Source organism: Labrus mixtus, chromosome 6, assembly GCF_963584025.1.
Source record: "Labrus mixtus chromosome 6, fLabMix1.1, whole genome shotgun sequence".
Classification (NCBI taxonomy): domain Eukaryota; kingdom Metazoa; phylum Chordata; class Actinopteri; order Labriformes; family Labridae; genus Labrus; species Labrus mixtus.
Genome location: NC_083617.1, coordinates 23,434,256 through 23,453,979, shown reverse-complemented (window position 1 = coordinate 23,453,979; position 19,724 = coordinate 23,434,256). Strand labels below are relative to the sequence as shown.

The window sequence follows — 19,724 nt, the reverse complement described above, 5'->3', positions numbered from 1 at the left end:
GGTGGAGATGAGTCCCATCAACACAGATGTCACCTCTGTGAGTGCTCCAACCAGGTTAACTTTACCTGGTTAACTTTACCTGGTTAACTTTACTTGGTTAACTTTACCTGGTTAACTTTACGGCTTTACCCTTGAAGGTGAGGGTCTGGTGGCCGGGCTTACCTCCTTGGGGCCCGGTCGGGCTCACCCTTAAACAACTACCTGGACATATTTCCAAAAAGATCAGATTACACGGTGAGTTAATTTGGACTAGTAGCCTATTAGCTTACCTGTTGCGTGTAGGGCTCCCACTGCTCACCTGGGCTGCTTCTGCTGCCGGAGCCCTTATCTAGTCCACCATCGGCAACAATGTGGATTAATAAAATGTTTGTATGGTCCGTGCTCGTCTGGACTGCCCTGTCCTTGGTCTTCAACCCTCTGGTCTCGTTCCCATTTCTTTCAAGTCAGCTTCAATAACCCCTATACTTAAGAAACCTGGTGCAGACCCAAATGACTTCAATAACTTTCATCCTATCTCTAATCTACCCTTCCTATCCAAAATTCTTGAAAAAACAGTTGCATCCCAGGTTCACACTCATTTGTCTGACAATAACCTCTATGAACAGTTCCAGTCTGGTTTCCGCCCCCTCCATAGCACAGAGACAGCACTGGTAAAAATCACTAATAAGATAAGATAAGATATACTTTATTCAACCCAGCATGGAAATTTAGGTGTTCCGGCAGCCAGCATACATACAAACACACAACACAACACATATATACATACATATCCCACCCATACAAAAAAACATGAGCCCACAATACAGTTTGATATATGATGACCTCCTCATGGCAGCTGACTCCGGACTTCTAACCATCCTCATCCTCCTTGATCTAAGTGCAGCCTTCGACACCATCTCCCATCACACACTCCTTGACAGACTTGCCTCCATTGGAATCACTGACACACCCTTGCACTGGTTTTCATCCTATCTCTCTGGTCGCACTCAGTTCACTCAACTCGGAACCTTCAAATCCCAGCCATTTCCAGTCACTACCGGTGTTCCTCAGGGTTCTGTCCTGGGCCCCCTTCTGTTCATCATCTATCTCCTTCCTCTTGGCCATATCTTCCGTAAGTATAACATCAAGTTCCATTGCTATGCGGAAGACACCCAGCTCTACCTATCCACCAAACCCACCTCCTCCGTCCCGCCCACTTCCCTGACTGATTGCCTGCAAGAAATCAAATCCTGGTTCACCTGCAACTTCCTCAAATTAAACAGTGACAAAACCTCATCGGCACCAAATCAACAATCTCTAAACTCGACAGTTTTTCTCTGGCTAATGACCACTCCTCAGTTTCTCCCTCCCCTCAAGAGTCTGGGTGTCATCCTAGACAGCACACTATCATTCCAAGCTCACATCAATAATGTCACACGGTCTGCTTATTTCCATCTTCGTAACATTAATCGCCTCCGCCCGTCCCTCACTCCCAGCAGTACTGCCATTCTGGTCAACACCCTGGTTACATCCTGCATTGACTACTGCAACTCCCTTCTCTTTGGTCTCCCTCTCAAGTCCATCCACAAACTTCAACTGGTCCAGAACTCTGCCACTCGCATCATCACCAGAACGCCCTCTGTTAATCACATCACCCCTGTCCTACAGCAGCTTCATTGGCTCCCGGTTAAACATCGTATCATCTTCACCTATCTTCTTCTTCCATTCAACTCACTGCACCACCCACCCGCCTGTCCACCATGGGGTCCAGGGCTTTCAGCCGCTCTGCCCCCCACCTCTGGAACTCCCTCCCACCACAAATCCGTAATATCGACTCTCTCTCCATTTTCAAATCTAATCTCAAAACACATATTTTTAAACTGGCATATTCAGTCTGATCATTCTCCACCCGGTCTTATAACTCCTTTACATCCTGTACATTTGTGTTTTTTGTGTTTTTAATGTTAATTTTATTGTTGTGTTGTTACTTTGTTGTTTTTATCTCTGCTCTGTAAGGTGACCTTGAGAGTTTTGAAAGGCGCCTTTAAATAAAATGTATTATTATTATAACAAACACCATGTTTGAGCATATGGATGTCCATCAGTGAACTTGGTACCAGAACACTCTAGGCCAAAGATCGTTGATCAACTCTGTAGTCGTTCCATTAGATCTGCAGCCGTATGTCCTGGTCACTCGGACAAAGAGAGGAGCAGAGCTGTCAACTGATCATCAGCTGGTGGTGAGTTGGATCAGATGGCGGGGAAGGGACGGACCTGGTAAACCTAAACATGTAGTGCGGCTGAACTGGGAACATTTGGCAGTGGTCCCTGTCCATGGGGTCTTCAACCGTCACTTCTGGAAGAATTTATCTTTTATCCTGCAGGAGGTTTGGGGACATGGAGACCAAGTGGTCCATGTTCAAAGCCTTGATTGTGGAAGCTTTGTGGCATGGGAGTTTGCTCATTCAGTCTACATGTATTTTGTGGACTTGAAGAAGGCCTGGGAGGTCATGTGGGGGGGAAATGCAGGAATACTAGGGTCATTGCTACAAGCCATCCGGTCCACCAAATATGGAGCTGTGTCCGCATCCTAGGCACAAAGTCAGACACGTTCCCGGTGCGTGTTGGCCTTCATTAGAGTTGCCACTTGTCACGATTCTGTTTGTGATTTTCATGGACAGGTTCTCAAGGTGCAGCCAGGGGCGAGGAGGGTTTCCAGTTTGGGGGCCTAAAATTCTCATCTCTGATTTTTGCAGATGATGTGGATTTTTGTTTACTTCCTTTTGCTTGGACCTCCAGCAGGCAATGGAGCAGTTTTCAGCCAAGTGCGAAGCGACAGGACTGAGGGTCAGCACCTTCATGTCAGTGCATTGCTCCCCCCGGGGGGGTGAGTGAGTACTTTACCCAGGTAAAGGAGTTTAAGTACCTCAGGTCTTGTTCAAAATGAGGGTAAGTTGGACCATGAGATTGACTCAGCGAGGACAGTAATGGGGGCGTTGTACCAACCTGTTGTGGTGAAGAACGAGCTGAGCCTGAAGGTAACGCTCTCCATTTACCGCTTGATATTCGTTCCAACTCTCACTTGTGGTCACAAGCTTTGGGTGGTGACAGAAGGAATAGGATCCTTGGCCAATAAGAGTTTCCTCTGGAGGGTGTCTGGGCTCAGAATTTAGAGAGGGGGTGAGGAGACCAGACATACAGGAGGAGCTCTGAGTAGAGCTGCTACTTCTTCAAATGGAAAGGAGTCAGTTCAGGTGGTTCAGGCTTCTGATCAGGATCTTCCTGGACCACTCTCTTTGGAGGTTTCCTGGCACGCCCAACTGGAAAGCAGACCCCAGGGTAGACCCAGAGATCCCTGGAGGGATGATAAATGTCTATCCAGTCTGGCCTTGGAACGTCTTGGAATACATTGCCCAGGAGAGGGAACGTCTAGGATGATTTATTTCGCCTGTTGCCACCGCGACCAGACCTCAGATAAGCGGAAGAACATGGATGGGTGAAAGTTGTTTTTATTTGAGCATCATTGAAACATATTGTAGAGGGAACCTTGAGGGATCATCCTACAGACTGTAAAAACTTCATCCCACTGTTAACAGTAACCATGATGATATGAACCCGAATCGTCTCCGTGCTGCAGACTCTGTGCCGTTGTTCATTAAGCTCTGCTCGTCCATTAATTAAAGAGGCGTCACCGAGTGTAATTAAAGGAGTCCGACTGCTAATTAAAATGTAGCCTGCAGTCATTCACAGAGAATTATTCAGCTACTGGCAGTGAAAGAGGAGGAGACAGAGAGAGACAGAGAGCGAGAGAGACAGGAGGCTGAGAGAAAGAGAGAGAGACAGGAGGCTGAGAGAGAGAGAGGGAGATAACGGGAGAGAGAGAGAGCAAGACAGGAGGCTGAGAGAGAGAGACAGAGAGAGAGACAGAGAGAGAGAGAGAGAGACAGGAGGCTGAGAGAGAGAGAGAGAGAGAGAGGAGGCTGAGAGAGAGACAGAGAGAGAGACAGAGAGAGAGAGAGAGCGGGAGAAAGAGAGAGAGACAGGAAGCTGAGAGAGAGAGAGGGAGAGAGAGAGAGCTGCTAAATATGTTTATGATTGTCACATAGACAAAATACACTGAATGTTTCATAGAAATACACCCTAAAAATAATTCATATTATTGTCAATGTTTTTTTTAAATTCATAATTGTTATATTTGTATACTGTATATATTGTAATCATTTGTTGTTCAAAATGTTTTCTGTACTGCTTTGGCAACATGGATTGTTGATCTGACATGCCAATTAAGCTCATTTGAATTGAATTGAATTGAGAGAGAGACAGAGAGAGACAGAGAGACAGAGAGAGAGAGAGGGAGAGAGAGAGAGGTTCTCTCTGCACAGAACATTACGAGGCCTGGTCTCTTTATTTGCCTCTTTTTTTTAACGTTACTTCCATTCCAGGGAAAAGCAGGAAAGTGAGCTGCTGTCTACAGTTAGATATGCTTTGATTTTCATTTCTGTCCAATCATCGCTTTAGTTGTTGGACTATCTCTGAAAACTTTCTGCAGTTTTGAAATGCCTGTCGAGTTACGGCACTTGATGCTAATGCTAACGCTGCTTCGCATGGCTTAAGTACGTCTTTGTTGCCATGACAATGACTAAGGTGACTTCAGGTGAAGATTCACGTTTTGCAAATTTCAGTCATGTTATTCTGCTCTGACACAGTGTGACACATCACTGGTGACACTGTGTGAGCTGTGCTCCTCGTTCTTCTTCTTCTCTGTTTATCATTAAATGATCTAAACTGATTTAGATTGTGCATCCTGCAACTGATCACTTACCTGGTGGAGACTCCTCTCCACACCTTAGATCAATTCAATTCAATTCAAATTCAATTCAAAAAACTTTATTTGTCCCCGGGGGTCAATTAAAAAAATAAATAAAATAAAAATAAAAATCAAGTCCCCTCCTCCTCCTCCTCCTCTTCCTCCCCCTACTCCTCCTCCTCTTCCTCCTCTTCCTCCTCCTCTTCTTCTTTCCCCTCCTCCTCCCCCTCCTCCTCCTCTTCCTCTTCTTCTTTCCCCTCCTCCTCCCCCTCCTCCTCCTCTTCCTCTTCTTCCTCCCCCTCCTCCTCCTCCACCTCCTCCTCTTCCTCTTCCTCTTCCTCCTCTTCCTCCTCCTCTTCTTCCTCCCCCTCCTCCTCCTCTTCCTACCTCTCCTCCTCTTCCTCCCCCTCCTCTTCCTCTTCCTCCTCTTCCTCCTCCTCTTCTTCTTTCCCCTCCTCCTCCCCCTCCTCCTCTTCCTCCTCTTCTTTCCCCTCCTCCTCCCCCTCCTCTTCCTCCCCCTCCTCCTCTTCTTTCCCCTCCTCCTCCTCCTCTTCCTCTTCCTCTTCCTCCTCCTCCTCCTCCTCCTCTTCCTGTCTGAGCTGATAATCAATAACCGAGTGAGACATCTGCTGAATAATTGAACCTGAAACCTTAACGACCAATTAATTTTTTTTTCTTTTATTCTGAGCTCTGAATTATTGATGAGCTCTTTAAAACCAACCAGAGTTTAACTCCACCCCCATCCATTCATCACCTGTGCGTGCATATGTGTCAGTAAGACGTGGTTTGACTCTTTCCTCTGTGTGTGTCTCACCTGTGCAGGTGTTGGCTGTGGACCCTGATAATGGACTGAATGGGACCGTGGTGTACAGCATCAGTCCAGAGAACCCGTTCTACACCATCACCAGCAGCACCGGAAAGATCCGGACCAGCGGGGTCACCCTGGACCGGGAGAGCTCCAACCCCCAGAACGCGGCCCTGATGAGGACAATCGTGATCTCAGCTGTGGACCGTCAGTTACTTTAATATACTTTCAATATAAAAGGAAGAAGGTCTCTGTTATCTTAAAGAGGGAAAGGATGAAAGAGAAGTGAAACTGCATCAGTCACAGTGGTAAAGAAAGAGAGAGAGAGTAAAGATGAAACTGGAGAGGAGCGAGGGTCTGTGTTCCATTTTAATGTGAAGTAATGGAATATTAATCAGCCCTACTTTAATATGTGTGTTTGTAGTTTAACTCAAAGTGTGTCTGTGATCACACCTGTAAACTGAAATGTCTTTATATCTAATGATTGTAAAACTTTTTACTGGCCGATAAACTCCTGACAGTCAGAATGTGTATGTCCCTCTGGCGCCCTCTGCAGGTGGAAGCCCTCCCCTGCGTGCGACAGCGAGCACCACAGTGTTTGTGAATCTTCTGGATCTGAACGATAACGACCCGACCTTCATCAACCTGCCGTCTGTGGCCGAGGTGCCCGAGGGTCTGCCCGTCGGATCGTCCGTGTTTAAGGTGAAATATTCAACGTTATATGACTTTAAAAATGAAACTTTTACCAGGAAGGAGGGAGTCACTCTGTCACACCTCTGTCCCCCTCCTCTCCCCCCTCAGGTCCAGGTGGAGGACCCTGACGAGGATAAGAATGGTCAGATCACGTTGGCGTTGCAGGTGGGGATGCCCCGCCTCGACTTCTACCTGAACACGTCCACAGGAGTCCTGACGTCCACGGCCGTGCTCGACCGCGAGCAGATTGGACAGTATCACCTGAGAATTATCGCCTTCGACGCTGGGAAGTTCCCCCGCACCTCCACCTCCACCCTCACCGTCACAGGTGAGAGGAGGAGGAGGAAGAGGAGGAGGGGAAAGAAGAAGAAGAGGAGGAGAGGAGAGGAGAGGAGAGGAGGGGAGGGGAGAGGAGGGGAGAGGAGAGGAGAGGAGAGGAGAGGAGGGGAGGGGAGAGGAGGGGAGAGGAGAGGAGAGGAGGGGAGGGGAGAGGAGGGGAGAGGAGAGGAGAGGAGGAGAGGGGAGGAGGGGAGGGGAGGGGGGAGAGGAGAGGAGAGGAGAGGAGGGGAGGGGAGGGGAGTACTGTCAAACAATATTGACAGTACATCACAGTACACAACAAGTAAATAAATAACAACAAGTAAATAAATAACAAACACCCTGATAAAAAACATAAAGAAGACTCTTGCTAATTTCAAAGGATCTCAGCTTCCTTATCACTGGGGAGACCTCATCCTTTTTTCTTCTAAACTCGATCATAAGTTCCTTTGTTTTTCCAACATTCAGTTTTAAGAAGTTTGCATCACACCAGCTGATAAAAGAGTCAATCTCTTTTTTGTAGGCAGTGTCATTGCCTTGGGTAAGTAGACCCACAAGTGCAGTATCGTCCGAAAACTTGTGGACGTGACAGGACGCCTGACCATGCCTATAGTCAGCAGTGTAGAGTGTGAATAAAAACGGAGATTACACGGTGCCCTGTGGAGCTCCTGTGTTAGTGAGGATAAGTCAGACTTTTTATTTTCAAGCATGACAAACTGAGGTCGAGACAAGAGGTAATCTAAGACCCAAGAAATAGTTGTGTTGTGTAATTTAAAATCGATTCATTTGTTTGCTAAAACTTGTGGTTGAATGGTGTTAAACGCACTCGAAAAATCAAAGAACATAATCTTAACTGAGCTAGCTGTTTTTTCCAGGTGACTGTAGATGCTGTGCAGCATGTAAAGTAATGCATCATCAACTCCGACACCTTTCCTGTAAGCAAACTGCAAGGGGTCTTGAAATGCTGAAACCTGTCTAGTCAGGTGACCCAGGACAACCCTTTCAAAACATTTCATAATGTGTGAAATCAGGGCTATGGGTCTAAGATTAGTAAGGCAGCTGCTTACATTAGATTTTTTGGGAATGAGCACAATGCAGGACATTTTCCACATTAATGGAATTTTTGAAGAAGACAAAGAAAAAATTTAATGAAGGACTGAACACAACTGGTCAGCACAGACCTTCAGGGTGCGTGGATGAACACCATCTGGGCCTGCTGACTTGTTGGCATTAAGGCGCTTTAACTGTTGTCGAACCTCATCCTTATTAATAACAATAGCTGAGCTACAGTCATCTGGGCTACTCTGTGCAAGAGTTGAGAGGACGTTCTCATGAGCAGAAGAGATTTTCAAACCTGGCAAAGAACTGGTTTGCCTTATTTACATTAATCTCTGACCCAAGAAAGCCAGAGTTACTGGTCCCATAGCCAGTGATAGATTTCATACCTTTCCAAAGGCCCCTTGTGTTACTGTTAGACATCTGTCCCTCCACCCTCTCCTTATATTTACGTTTACCTTGTTTGATCAGTATTTTCAGCTCCTTTTGAGCAGTTTTTATCTTCTCTTTGTCACTAGTATAAAATGCATATTTTTTCCTGTTAATAGCAGCTTTAACCTCCCTTGTCACCCAAGGTTTATTATTGGGGTGAGGAGAGGAGAGGGGAGAGGGGAGGAGGAGAGGAGAGGAGGGGAGGGGAGAGGGGAGGAGGAGAGGAGAGGAGAGGGGCGAGGGGAGGAGGAGAGGAGAGGAGAGGAGAGAGGGGAGGAGGAGAGGGGAGGAGAGGAGAGGAGGGGAGAGGGGAGGAGGAGAGGAGAGGAGAGGGGTGAGGGGAGGAGGAGAGGAGAGGAGAGAGGGGAGGAGGAGAGGAGAGGAGGATCAAATCAGTTTCAAGTGAAGTGAACCTTTATTTTATCATCATATTAATAACAGTGACCTCTGACCTCTCACCTGTTCATGACTCTATCACTAAATAACAAACAGCTGGAAGTAGTTTAAATAAAAAGATTAAATATAATAAATGTGCAAAGATAAACATGAAAGGATGACAGAGATAAAAAGGTTTGGACATTAAAGTTAATGTCTGAGCATCATAAAGAGACTTGGAGTCTAATGTCAGGGCTCAGGAGGATGCTGCCCCCTGCTGGTGAGATTTTGAAATGACTTCTCTGACGAGGTGTTTAATAAAGTAATCACAAAACTTGAGAAATATTTCCTGCACTTTTCAAAAATATCAAAAGAATCAGATTTTATTTGTAGAGCTCTAAACTTGTTCCCTAACGTCTTATATCTGCTCTCACACCTTCACTAACCTCCTGAAGTTTATCACTCTGAGCGTCATGTGTGAACACAAACATCTGAATGTTTCTCTCTTCACCCGGAGTTTCTCCTCCAGCCTCCTCGTATTTATTCTGCAGAAAGTCAGAGTGATCTGATGTGAGAACGCAGCAGGATATAATCAGGAGAATTCACCTGGAGCGAGTGGGAGGGGGTGGTGATGTTTATTCCCTGTGATCGCTGCACGACCATAGACTGTCTGCACGCCACCTCTACCATCTCCATGCTCTAATGAACCTGCTGCATTATGTTTCCTGTTCTCCAGTATGTTCTTCTCCACTCTTTAGTTCACATTCAGATTATGTTCAACTACACGTAGCATTGATAGAAAGACACATATTCTCATTAGAGCATCGTATAGAGGACTCTGATGCTTCCTGTCGTTCTTTTTTTTACCATCACATCTTACCTCACGAGACCCCTCCCCCCCTGTCAGACAGGTAGAGTCTCCCACTCAGCAGTCCTCCTGAAGTTATCTACATATTTTCAGTGCACAATCGAAAAGTTTTCACTGTGTGTGTGTGTGTGTGTGTGTGTGTGTGTGTGTGTGTGTCAGTGCTGGATGTGAACGATGAGACCCCCACCTTCAGCCCCTCCGTCTACAACGTGTCTTTGAAGGAGAGCGTCCCCAGAGATCACGTGGTCGCTCGCCTCAGCTGCTCGGACGATGACGCCGGCCTAAACGCCGAGCTCAGCTACTTCATCACAGGTCAGAGGGTACAGCGTGTGTGTGTGTGTGTTATTTTATCTTGTGTGTGAAATATCAGGTTTTAAAAATACACTGTGTGTGTGTGTGTGTGTGTGTGTGTGTGTGTGTGTGTGTGTGTGTGTCAGGAGGGAATCAGGACGGTAAATTCAGCGTGGGCTTCAGAGACGGGGTGGTTCGGACGGTGGTCGGTTTGGACAGAGAGACGCAGGCGGCGTACATGCTGGTCGTGGAAGCTATAGGTGAGTGTGTGTGTGTGTGTTTGTCTGATGGACTCACAGCATTTCAGACATATGTGGTTGTTACAACCACAGCTAAAAGTCACCAATTAACATGGTCACTATTGAAACTGTAACACCAGTGTTATAAACATTTCTGTCCAAAGTGAGTCAGTAAAGAAACTGTTTCCATACATCACTTCAGGAAGTACCTTCACACAGCATTTCACAATAAAAGCACCCGGGATGTGTGTGTGTGTGTGTGTGTGTGTGGTAGATAACGGTCCTGCAGGCAGCAGGAGAACAGGAACAGCTACCGTCTCTGTGGAGGTTCAGGACGTGAACGACAACAGACCCATCTTTCTCCAGAACAGCTACGAGACCAGCGTGCTGGAGAGTGTACCCCGAGGGACCAGCATCCTGCAGGTACACTCTCACACTCACACACACACACACACACACACACACACACACACACACTCTCACACACACACACACACACACACACACACACACACACACACACACACACACACACTCTCACACTCACACACACACTCACACACACACACACACACACTCTCACACTCACACTCACACACACACTCACACACACACACACACACACTCTCACACTCACACACACACACACACACACACACACACACACACACACACACGCTATCCATCCAGTAACAAATAAAGCAGTCTAAGTTCTGCATCCTTTTATTTCAATCAGAGAACACATATTCAGAGTCAGAGTTTCTCTCTTGGCTCACGCTGTAACTCAAGGGCGACACCTGCTGGATCGAAAATATCAATAATCAATATGAGCTGAGCTTCAGCTAGCTTCAGTTAGCTTCAGTTAGCTTCAGTAATCTTCAATTAGCTTCAGTTAGCGTCAGTTAGCTTCAGTTATCTTCAGTTAGCTTCAGTTAGCTTAGCACGCAAACAGCTGATGGTTTTTTGAAAAGGTCGTCCTCCTGGACTTGAGATGAAACCTGCAGAGAAGTGTCTTCATGACGTCTGCAGCTCTGACACTAAATCAGTATTTAATCGTTTCTGGATCGCTCCGTTTGTCCTCGCCTCAGATTTCAGTCACGTAGTCAAACAGACACGGCGTGCTGACGTTTGGCTCAACAGCGGCGTCCGTCTGTGGTCCTGGAGAGAGAGACGTGCTCTCTCTCTCATGTGTCCGGCGAGGGGGAGGTCGTCTGAAGGACAGGTTGTACGACCTCCTGTAGGAGCCCAGCCTCTTCCACACCTTCAGCTGCGGCTCCGTGGACCCTCCGCTTCCTCGCCTCAGACCGTCTCGTAGACCGCAGCCCGCCTCAGAGTCCCCATCCTGCTCAGACGGTCTGCATGCCGCAAGGAAGGCCGCCAACCCCGCCAGCAGCAGAGACAGACCCAGCACCACCATGATGGTGACCTCAGGGTGGGAGACGGGTGAGGAGGAGGTGCTGTTGGTCAGGATGGACAGAGAGATGTTACCTGAGCTCCAGGTAGAGTCAGAGAGCAACTTCGTGACGTTCATGATGTCTCCGCCCTGCACGGAGAAAGAGATGTTTATTCACCTTCACAGAGGTCAGAGGTCAGAGGTCAGACAGGTCTGGAACAACAACCTGCTGATGGAAACGGATCAGAGTTTCATTTTATTCAAACTGTAGAAGTAGATCCTGTTCACTTTGATGAGGTCAGAGGTCAGAGGTCAAAATGAAGTCTGAAAGTTTTCAGGAGCGCAGAGAGAGTTCTTCACCAGACCAGAGATTTACACTACACAAGATGATTGTACAAATCAAACATCAACCATACCTGTTTGTTACCACGGCAACAACATCAGAAGACGTCCTACACACAAGTGTCACCAGGTTTTTGTGTGCAGGAGTTTGTCTGCTACTTTTGATGGATTCAGGCCGTGTGTCCCCCCGGTTAATTTCCTGGGCAGAAAAACACTCGCTGTGCGCTCTGAATGAAAGCGCTGCACGCGCGTCCTGTCTGTTTGACAACGGGCGCTGTATGACCGACACTACTCTGTTTTTTTTTAAACAACATCCTGCACACTTAAATTACATTTAAAAAATATTGGCAACATTTTTGTACAGTTCAGACAGACAGTGTGTGTGTGTGTGTGTGTGTGTGTGTGTGTGTGACTGTGTGTGTGTGTGTGTGTGTGCGTGCGTGCGTGCGTGCATGCATGTGTGTGAGTGTTAAATGATCTGAAGTCACTCTCTGCCTCACTAACCAGCTTCTCTGAGCTGAGTCGCTTTATTTGCACTTTTCTTGGATCACACACTCGAGTGTTGATGACACACACACACACACACATGCAGTGTAACGGCTGCATGCACACACACAGTGTTTGGCATTTGCAGCGATTATGCAGCCATTAAATCAGCGTGTATAAACAGAGGCTGCTGACAGGCTTTCTTCACTGTAAAACAAATTGGGTTTATTAAAACGGCCCGTGAAAACGTAAAATGAAAGCAGCCACCTCTCTCACCCCAGCCTCCAATTATCCCCCCCCCCCCCACTGTACCCCACCACCCCCCAAGCATGGTGGTAACATTTGTAAATGTCATGGTCCTTAATTCAGCGCAGACAAAGCCGAGCTTATCGCTGAGAGGAAACACATCGGGACGTGAAATTATTTTTAAGACAAAATGACAAAAAGCTTTGAAAAGGCCAACGGAGCGGGACGGCTCGTTACAGAGAGCCTTCATTAGTCAGCACACACACACACACACACACACACACACACACACACACACACACACACACACACACACACACACACACACACACACACACACTCAGCATACACACACACACACACACACACACACACACACAAACACAGAAGAAGCATGTCTCTCTCTCTAACAGTGTAAAACAGAACGGACCCTCAAGGGTTAATAAAGTCCAGAGGTAGAAATCTGTGAGTGTTTCAGTCATCTCCATAAGACACCATCACACACACAGAGTCGCTCTCCTCTAGCTTCACACACTTCTCCAAATGTTTACAACTTTCTTATAAACCTCACACCGTCTGCAGGATGGCGCCTGAAATGTTTGATGGTTGAAAACTATAAATCACCAAATACTGTGCCTGTAGGACTTCTTCTATTTCTGTTGCCGTGGTTACAAACTGGTATGGATATGGTTTCATTTTTACAAACATCCGATTGAAGGTGCAACATGTTTTATTTTGAAAAGCCGTCACCTGCAGAAAGTTTCAGGTTGGAAACAGCGTCCATGTTGTCTGCAGATGTGAAGAAACGTCTTAAAATAAGAGTCCACCACAGCCAATATAACACGTGTGACACTCTGACTGTTAGGAACTTTGAAATGTAAAGCTTAAACGTCCTGAAGCTCGACATAAAAAACTGTGATCAGGTCATACTCACACTGTAACGCCGTGTTCAGTCCCAGTCACAGAGTTCAGAGCTGTTTGTGGCTGCACACACTTGTTGTCCTCCTTGAAGCGCTGCTTTCTTTCCCCCACACACACACACACACACACACACAGGGAGAGAGAGGGTGAAATGAGGGGGTTGGGGGTGAGAGGGGAACGTGGAGGTGAGGGGGGGACATTTTATAAACATCATCAGAGGGAAGAATCAGAGAGCAGTTTGAATGTCAGAGAGTCGGAGACGATGAAGAGTTTCACCCTCAGAGATAATCTGTCACATTACACTACAAACATCTCACTCTGTGATCTACTGTCACACCTTAAACACCCCCCACCCCCCTCTTTGTAGAGTGTAATGGTTCAGTCCGCTGTGTGAGACCATTCAACACCAAACTGACCCCCCAGCTTCTTTTCTCCTCCTCCTCCTCCTCCTCTTCTCTCCTCATCCCTTTATGAAGCTAATGAGACTGGGCCCCTCTTTACAGAGGCAAGCGAGGGGGAGAGAAAGAGAGAGAGAGAGCGCGTGTGTGTGTGTGTGTGTGTGTGTGTGTGTGTGTGTGTGTGTGTGTGTGTGTGTGTGTGTGTGTGTGTGTAAGCAGGGATCTATCCTCTGTGACGTCACCCATCAGCTCGTCTGTTGCCTCTTAAAGCTTTTAGCGCCATCATATTTTTATTAAACCTACACATGACCATGAATGGAGAAGGGGGGGAGTTGAACAGTTGAAAAAATCTCAAAAAGGCTCGGACAGCAAAAATACGTCCAGAGGTTGAAGTTTAGTGACTGAATTAACTGAGGTGACACCTAGCACACAGCTAGCTTAGCTCCCACCTGTTACTTAAAGAGGCCTCGCCCCCTACTTCTTAAAGCTTTAATATAATGTGAACAAGTGAGTTGTATAAACATTCAGCCCGTAGTCAGTTGAAGAGAGAAATGAGATCTAGAGACCCAAACTGTTTTTGTACCAGACTGTAAACATGTTTATTTTAACATGGAGCTCTATGGGGACTGACTCACTACAGGAGACAGACTCTAGTGGACACTGGAGGAACTGCAGGTTTATGGTACTGAGTGTTTCTCTCTGGAGTCAGTTTTATCCAGAGAGATCCAAAATTTCTGGGAGATGCCGACCAGAGAAAGAGATGGGGGGGGGGGGGGGGGGGGGGGTTGTCGTTGGTAACAGGACAGTGGGCAGCTGTGGACGTGAAGAGAATGCAGATTTCTGATTGGTCAAACCTTTGAATGTAAATAATAACAATGTGTAAAATAAACAACACCCATTGATGATGACTGCTCCTGTTCCACATAACGACTGTGACGGGTATTTGACTTTTTTTTATGGTCAGCATAAACAGTCTCAGAGTCTGTGATGGTAACAGGCATAAAGGAAGCTTTAATATTTATTCCTGTTTGTTGCCACGGCAACAAAGATAGAAGTCCAAGATGCTTAATATTGGATAATTTATTGTTTTTAATTATCAAAGACTGCGGACGAATAAGATAAGTTGGCAATGAATGGAAAAGTTGGTGAAACTGGAGAGGAGCGCGAAGAGATTCACCCGCTTGTCTAAACATTTCTCTCTCTTTGCTTTTGGTTGAAACTGTAGCTGAAGGTTTTTTTAAACTTTAGCACCTGTTGACACTATGGTTTTATTTTTTAAAAATGTTGACAACCTTCATGAGGTCAGACTTGGTTGTTGTTGTTTGTTCCTGCAGGTTCAGGCTACAGATGCAGATCAGGGAGAGAACGGCAGACTGCTGTACCGGATCCTGAGCGGTGAGTTTAAAACAAGAAGAACAAGTGAAATCCTTTCGTCTGATTGGACGAATCCTGCACTGAAATAATCCTTACATACTTGTGTATGTGTGTGTGTGTGTGTGTGTGTGTCTCTGTATGTGTGTGTGTGTGTGTGTGTGTGTGTGTGTGTGTGTGTGTGTGTGTGTGTGTGTGTGTGTGTACAGGTAACAGTAACAGTCTGTTCAGTATCGACCGTCAGTCCGGTCTGCTGACTCGGGGTGTCAGGTCTCTGGACAGAGAGACCAGCAGCTCGCACGTGTTGGAGGTGGAGGCGTTCAACAGTGACGAAGGCAGCATGAGGAGCTCCGTCAGGGTGAGGAGGGAGAGGAGGGGGAGGAGGCACTGTTAGGGTGAAGAGGCAGTACACCTGTATTCACCTGTATATGTTATGTAATGTGATGACTGCACACCTGTATTCACCTGTATATGTAAGGTGGTGATGTTACCCCCTGCAGGTGATCATCTACGTGGACGATGCTAACGACGAGGTTCCCGTCTTCACTCAGCAACAGTATAACCGTCTGGGCCTCAGAGAGACGGCTGGTATCGGCACATCGGTGATCGTGGTGCGAGCCACCGACCCGGACAGCGGTGAGTGTGACATCATCAGACGAGGAGGCGGAGCTTCATATCAGGCGATTTTGTTAACTCCTACGTTTCAGGTTTTATCCTCTGTACATGAAACACAAAGAGATGTTTATCTGACTGAGGCACGAATGCTGCTGCTGCAGTTCACTGGTCCTTCCACCAGGGGGAGCCAAAGCTAAAGGAGAGTAGTGAACCTCCCATCAGAGCCTGGAGTTATTTACTCTGGGTGTATAATAAGGTGTATTTCAATGTGTGGTTCTGCTTCTCAGCTCTCTTCCTCTCTTCACTTCCTGTTTTAAGAATTTCCACGGTGACTCATGAAGCTGTGTGGAGCTCATTCAATGCAAATATCCAATATTATAACTCATAACATGTTTGTTGACATAAGAGTCCTGCAGACATCGAAGTAGACTTTAAAGGAGCAGTATGCAGCTCTGACACCTAGTGTTTAAAATGGGTACTACAGTCCAAATTCTAAACATTGGAGAGAGCTTATCAGAAACATGCAGAGGCTTTTTAGGTCGGCGTCCAAAACGGCCGTGTGGGGGTGCCTTAACGCCGCCTACCTTCTGTGGTCCAAACAAATCCTTTTAACAAACATTGCCGATGTTTTCGAGCTCTTTAGACGTGCAGGAGTCCGCGATATTCGATCATTAAAAACAATAGATATCTAAAAGTTGTATTTTACGTGCCGCGGTATCACACAGGTATCAGAGGTTACATTCTGCTCTCTGATCAATAAAAAGACGATCGAACTCCTGAGATAAACACAGAGCGGATTCTTGGTTTGTTTGTATTTTTGACATCACCTTCCTTGTTTCTCTCTCAGGTGATGGAGGTGCCGTGGCATACACCCTGGTTTCAGGTTCGGACAGGAAGTTCGAGGTGGACGTGAGCACGGGTCTGGTGACCACAGTGGATTACCTGGACTACGAGACCAAGACGTCGTACCTGATGAATGTGTCGGCCACGGATCAGGCCCCGCCCTTCCACCAGGGGTTCTGCACAGTGTATGTGACTCTGCTTAACGAGCTGGACGAGGCTGTGGCATTCTTCTCGGCCGGGTACGAGGCTTCTCTGAGGGAGAACATTGCCACAGGAACCGAGGTGGTCCAGGTCCAGGCCCAGTCCGCAGACAACCTGAACCAGCTGACTTATCGATTCGACCCCGACACATCGCCCGCTGCTCTGGCCCTGTTCAAGATCGATAGCGTCACGGTGAGGGGGGGTGGGAGGAGACAGTGAGACATTGAGACAATGAGAAGGTGATGCAGTGTGGCAGTGATGCAGTGTGGCAGTGATGCAGTGTGACGAAGAGACATTGAGAAAGTGATGCAGTGAGACATTGAGATATTGAGACAGTGAGACAGTGATGCAGTGAGACATTGAGTCATTGAGATATTGAGACAGTGAGACATTGAATCAGTGATGCAGTGAGACAGTGATGCAGTGAGACAGTCAGAGATGCAGTCAGTGATGCAGTGTGACACAGAGACAGTGGGAAGGTGATGCTGTGAGACATTGAGACAGTGATGCAGTGATGCAGTGATAAAGTCAGTGATGCAGTGTGACAGCGAGGGATTGATACAGTGAGAAAGTGATGCAGTGAGACAGTCAGTTATTCAGTCAGTGATGCAGTGTGACACAGAGACAGTGATGCAGTGTGACACAGAGACAGTGAGAAAGTGATGCTGTGAGACATTGAGACAGTGAGACAGTGATGCTGTGAGACAGTGAGACAGCGATGCAGTGAGACAGTGAGACATTGAGACAGTGATGCAGTGAGACATTGAGAAAGTGATGAAGTGAGACAGTGAGACATTGAGACAGTGATGCAGTGAGACATTGAGAAAGAGATGAAGTGAGACAGTGATGCAGAGAGACATTGATGCAGTGAGACATTGAGACAGTGAGACATTGAGACAGTGATGCAGTGAGACATTGAGACAGTGATGCAGTGAGACAGCGATGCAGTGAGACAGTGATGCAGTGAGACATTGAGACAGTGATGCAGTGAGACATTGAGACAGTGATGCAGTGAGACATTGAGAAAGTGAAGTGAGACAGTGAGACATTGAGACAGTGAGACAGTAATGCAGAGAGACAGTGATGCAGTGAGACACTGAGACAGTGATGCAGTGAGACACTGAGACAGTGATGCAGTGAGACATTGAGACAGTGAGACATTGAGACAGTGATGCAGTGAGACATTGAGAAAGTGATGAAGTGAGACAGTGATGTAGTGAGACAGTGATGCAGTGAAACATTGAGACAGTAATGCAGAGAGACAGTGATGCAGTGAGACATTGAGACAGTAATGCAGAGAGACAGTGATGCAGTGATGCAGTGAGACAGTGATGCAGTGAGACATTGAGACTGTGATGCAGTGAGACAGTGATGCAGTGAGACATAGAGACAGTAATGCAGAGAGACAGTAATGCAGTGAGACAATGATGCAGTTAGACAGTGAGACAGTAATGCAGAGAGACAGTGATGCAGTGAGACATTGAGACAATGATGCAGTGAGACAGTGATGCAGTGAGACATTGAGAAAGTGATGAAGTGAGACAGTGATGCAGAGAGACATTGATGCAGTGAGACATTGAGACAGTGATGCAGTAAGACAGTGATACAGTGAGACATTGAGACAGTGATGAAGTGAGACAGTGATACAGTCAGACATTGAGACAGTGATGCAGTGAGACATTGAGAAAGTGATGAAGTGAGACAGTGATGCAGAGAGACATTGATGCAGTGAGACATTGAGACAGTGATGCAGTGAGACAGTGAGACAGTAATGCAGAGAGACAGTGATGCAGTGAGACAGTGGTGCAGTGAGACAGTGAGACATTGAGACAATGATGCAGTGAGACATTGAGACAGTGATGCAGTGAGACATTGAGACAGTGATGCAGTGAGACATTGAGAAAGTGATGAAGTGAGACAGTGATGCAGAGAGACATTGATGCAGAGAGACATTGAGACAGTGATGCAGTGAGACAGTGATACAGTGAGACATTGAGACAGTGATGAAGTGAGACAGTGATACAGTGAGACATTGAGACAGTGATGCAGTGAGACATTGATGCAGTGAGACAGTGATGCAGTGAGACAGTGAGACAGTAATGCAGAGAGACAGTGATGCAGTGAGACATTGAGACAGTGAGACATTAAGACAGTGAGACATTGAGACAATGATGCAGTGAGACATTGAGACAGTGATGCAGTGAGACAGTAATGCAGTGAGACATTGAGACAGTGATGCAGTGAGACAGTGATGCAGTGAGACATTGAGAAAGTGATGAAGTGAGACAGTGATGCAGAGAGACATTGAGAAAGTGATGAAGTGAGACAGTGATGCAGAGAGACATTGAGAAAGTGAGACATTGGGACAGTGAGACAGTGATGCAGTGAGACATTGAGACAGTGAGACATTGAGACAATGATGCAGTGAGACATTGAGACAGTCAGACATTGAGACAGTGATGCAGTGAGACATTGAGACAGTGAGACAGTAATGCAGTGAGACAGTGAGACATTGAGACAGTAATGCAGAGAGACAGTGATGCAGTGAGACATTGAGACAGTAATGCAGAGAGACAGTGATGCAGTGAGACATTGAGACAGTGAGACAGTGATGCAGTGAGACATTGAGACTGTGAGACAGTGATGCAGTGAGACATTGAGACAGTGATGCAGTGAGACATTGAGACATTGAGACTGTGAGACAGTTAGACATAGAGACAGTAATGCAGAGAGACAGTGATGCAGTGAGACATTGAGGCAGTGATGCAGTGAGACATTGAGACATAGAGACATAGAGACAGTAATGCAGAGAGACAGTGATGCAGTGAGACAGTGAGACAGTAATGCAGAGAGACAGTGATACAGTGAGACATTGAGACAGTGATGAAGTGAGACAGTGATACAGTGAGACAGTGATGAAGTGAGACAGTGATGCAGAGAGACATTGATGCAGTGAGACATTGAGACAGTGATGCAGTGAGACAGTAATGCAGAGAGACAGTGATGCAGTGAGACATTGAGACAGTGAGGCATTGAGACAATGAT

General features: G+C 46.7%; 1 protein-coding gene across 1 annotated transcript in view; it reads left to right on the top strand.

Annotated features, from left to right (window-relative positions):
* LOC132976083 (cadherin-23-like) overlaps nt 1–16,898 on the top strand; it is a 119,887-nt gene extending 102,989 nt beyond the window's left edge. Inside the window, exons 20-30 of the mRNA XM_061041018.1 lie at nt 1–37; nt 5,609–5,798; nt 6,148–6,293; nt 6,393–6,612; nt 9,493–9,645; nt 9,771–9,884; nt 10,138–10,286; nt 14,984–15,044; nt 15,230–15,378; nt 15,521–15,656; nt 16,483–16,898. The exon at nt 1–37 is cut by the window's left edge and continues 71 nt beyond it. Of these exons, the coding sequence (XP_060897001.1) occupies nt 1–37; nt 5,609–5,798; nt 6,148–6,293; nt 6,393–6,612; nt 9,493–9,645; nt 9,771–9,884; nt 10,138–10,286; nt 14,984–15,044; nt 15,230–15,378; nt 15,521–15,656; nt 16,483–16,898 (1,771 nt within the window). The remainder of the gene's footprint in view (nt 38–5,608; nt 5,799–6,147; nt 6,294–6,392; nt 6,613–9,492; nt 9,646–9,770; nt 9,885–10,137; nt 10,287–14,983; nt 15,045–15,229; nt 15,379–15,520; nt 15,657–16,482) is intronic.
* The last annotated feature ends 2,826 nt before the right edge of the window (nt 16,899–19,724 follow it).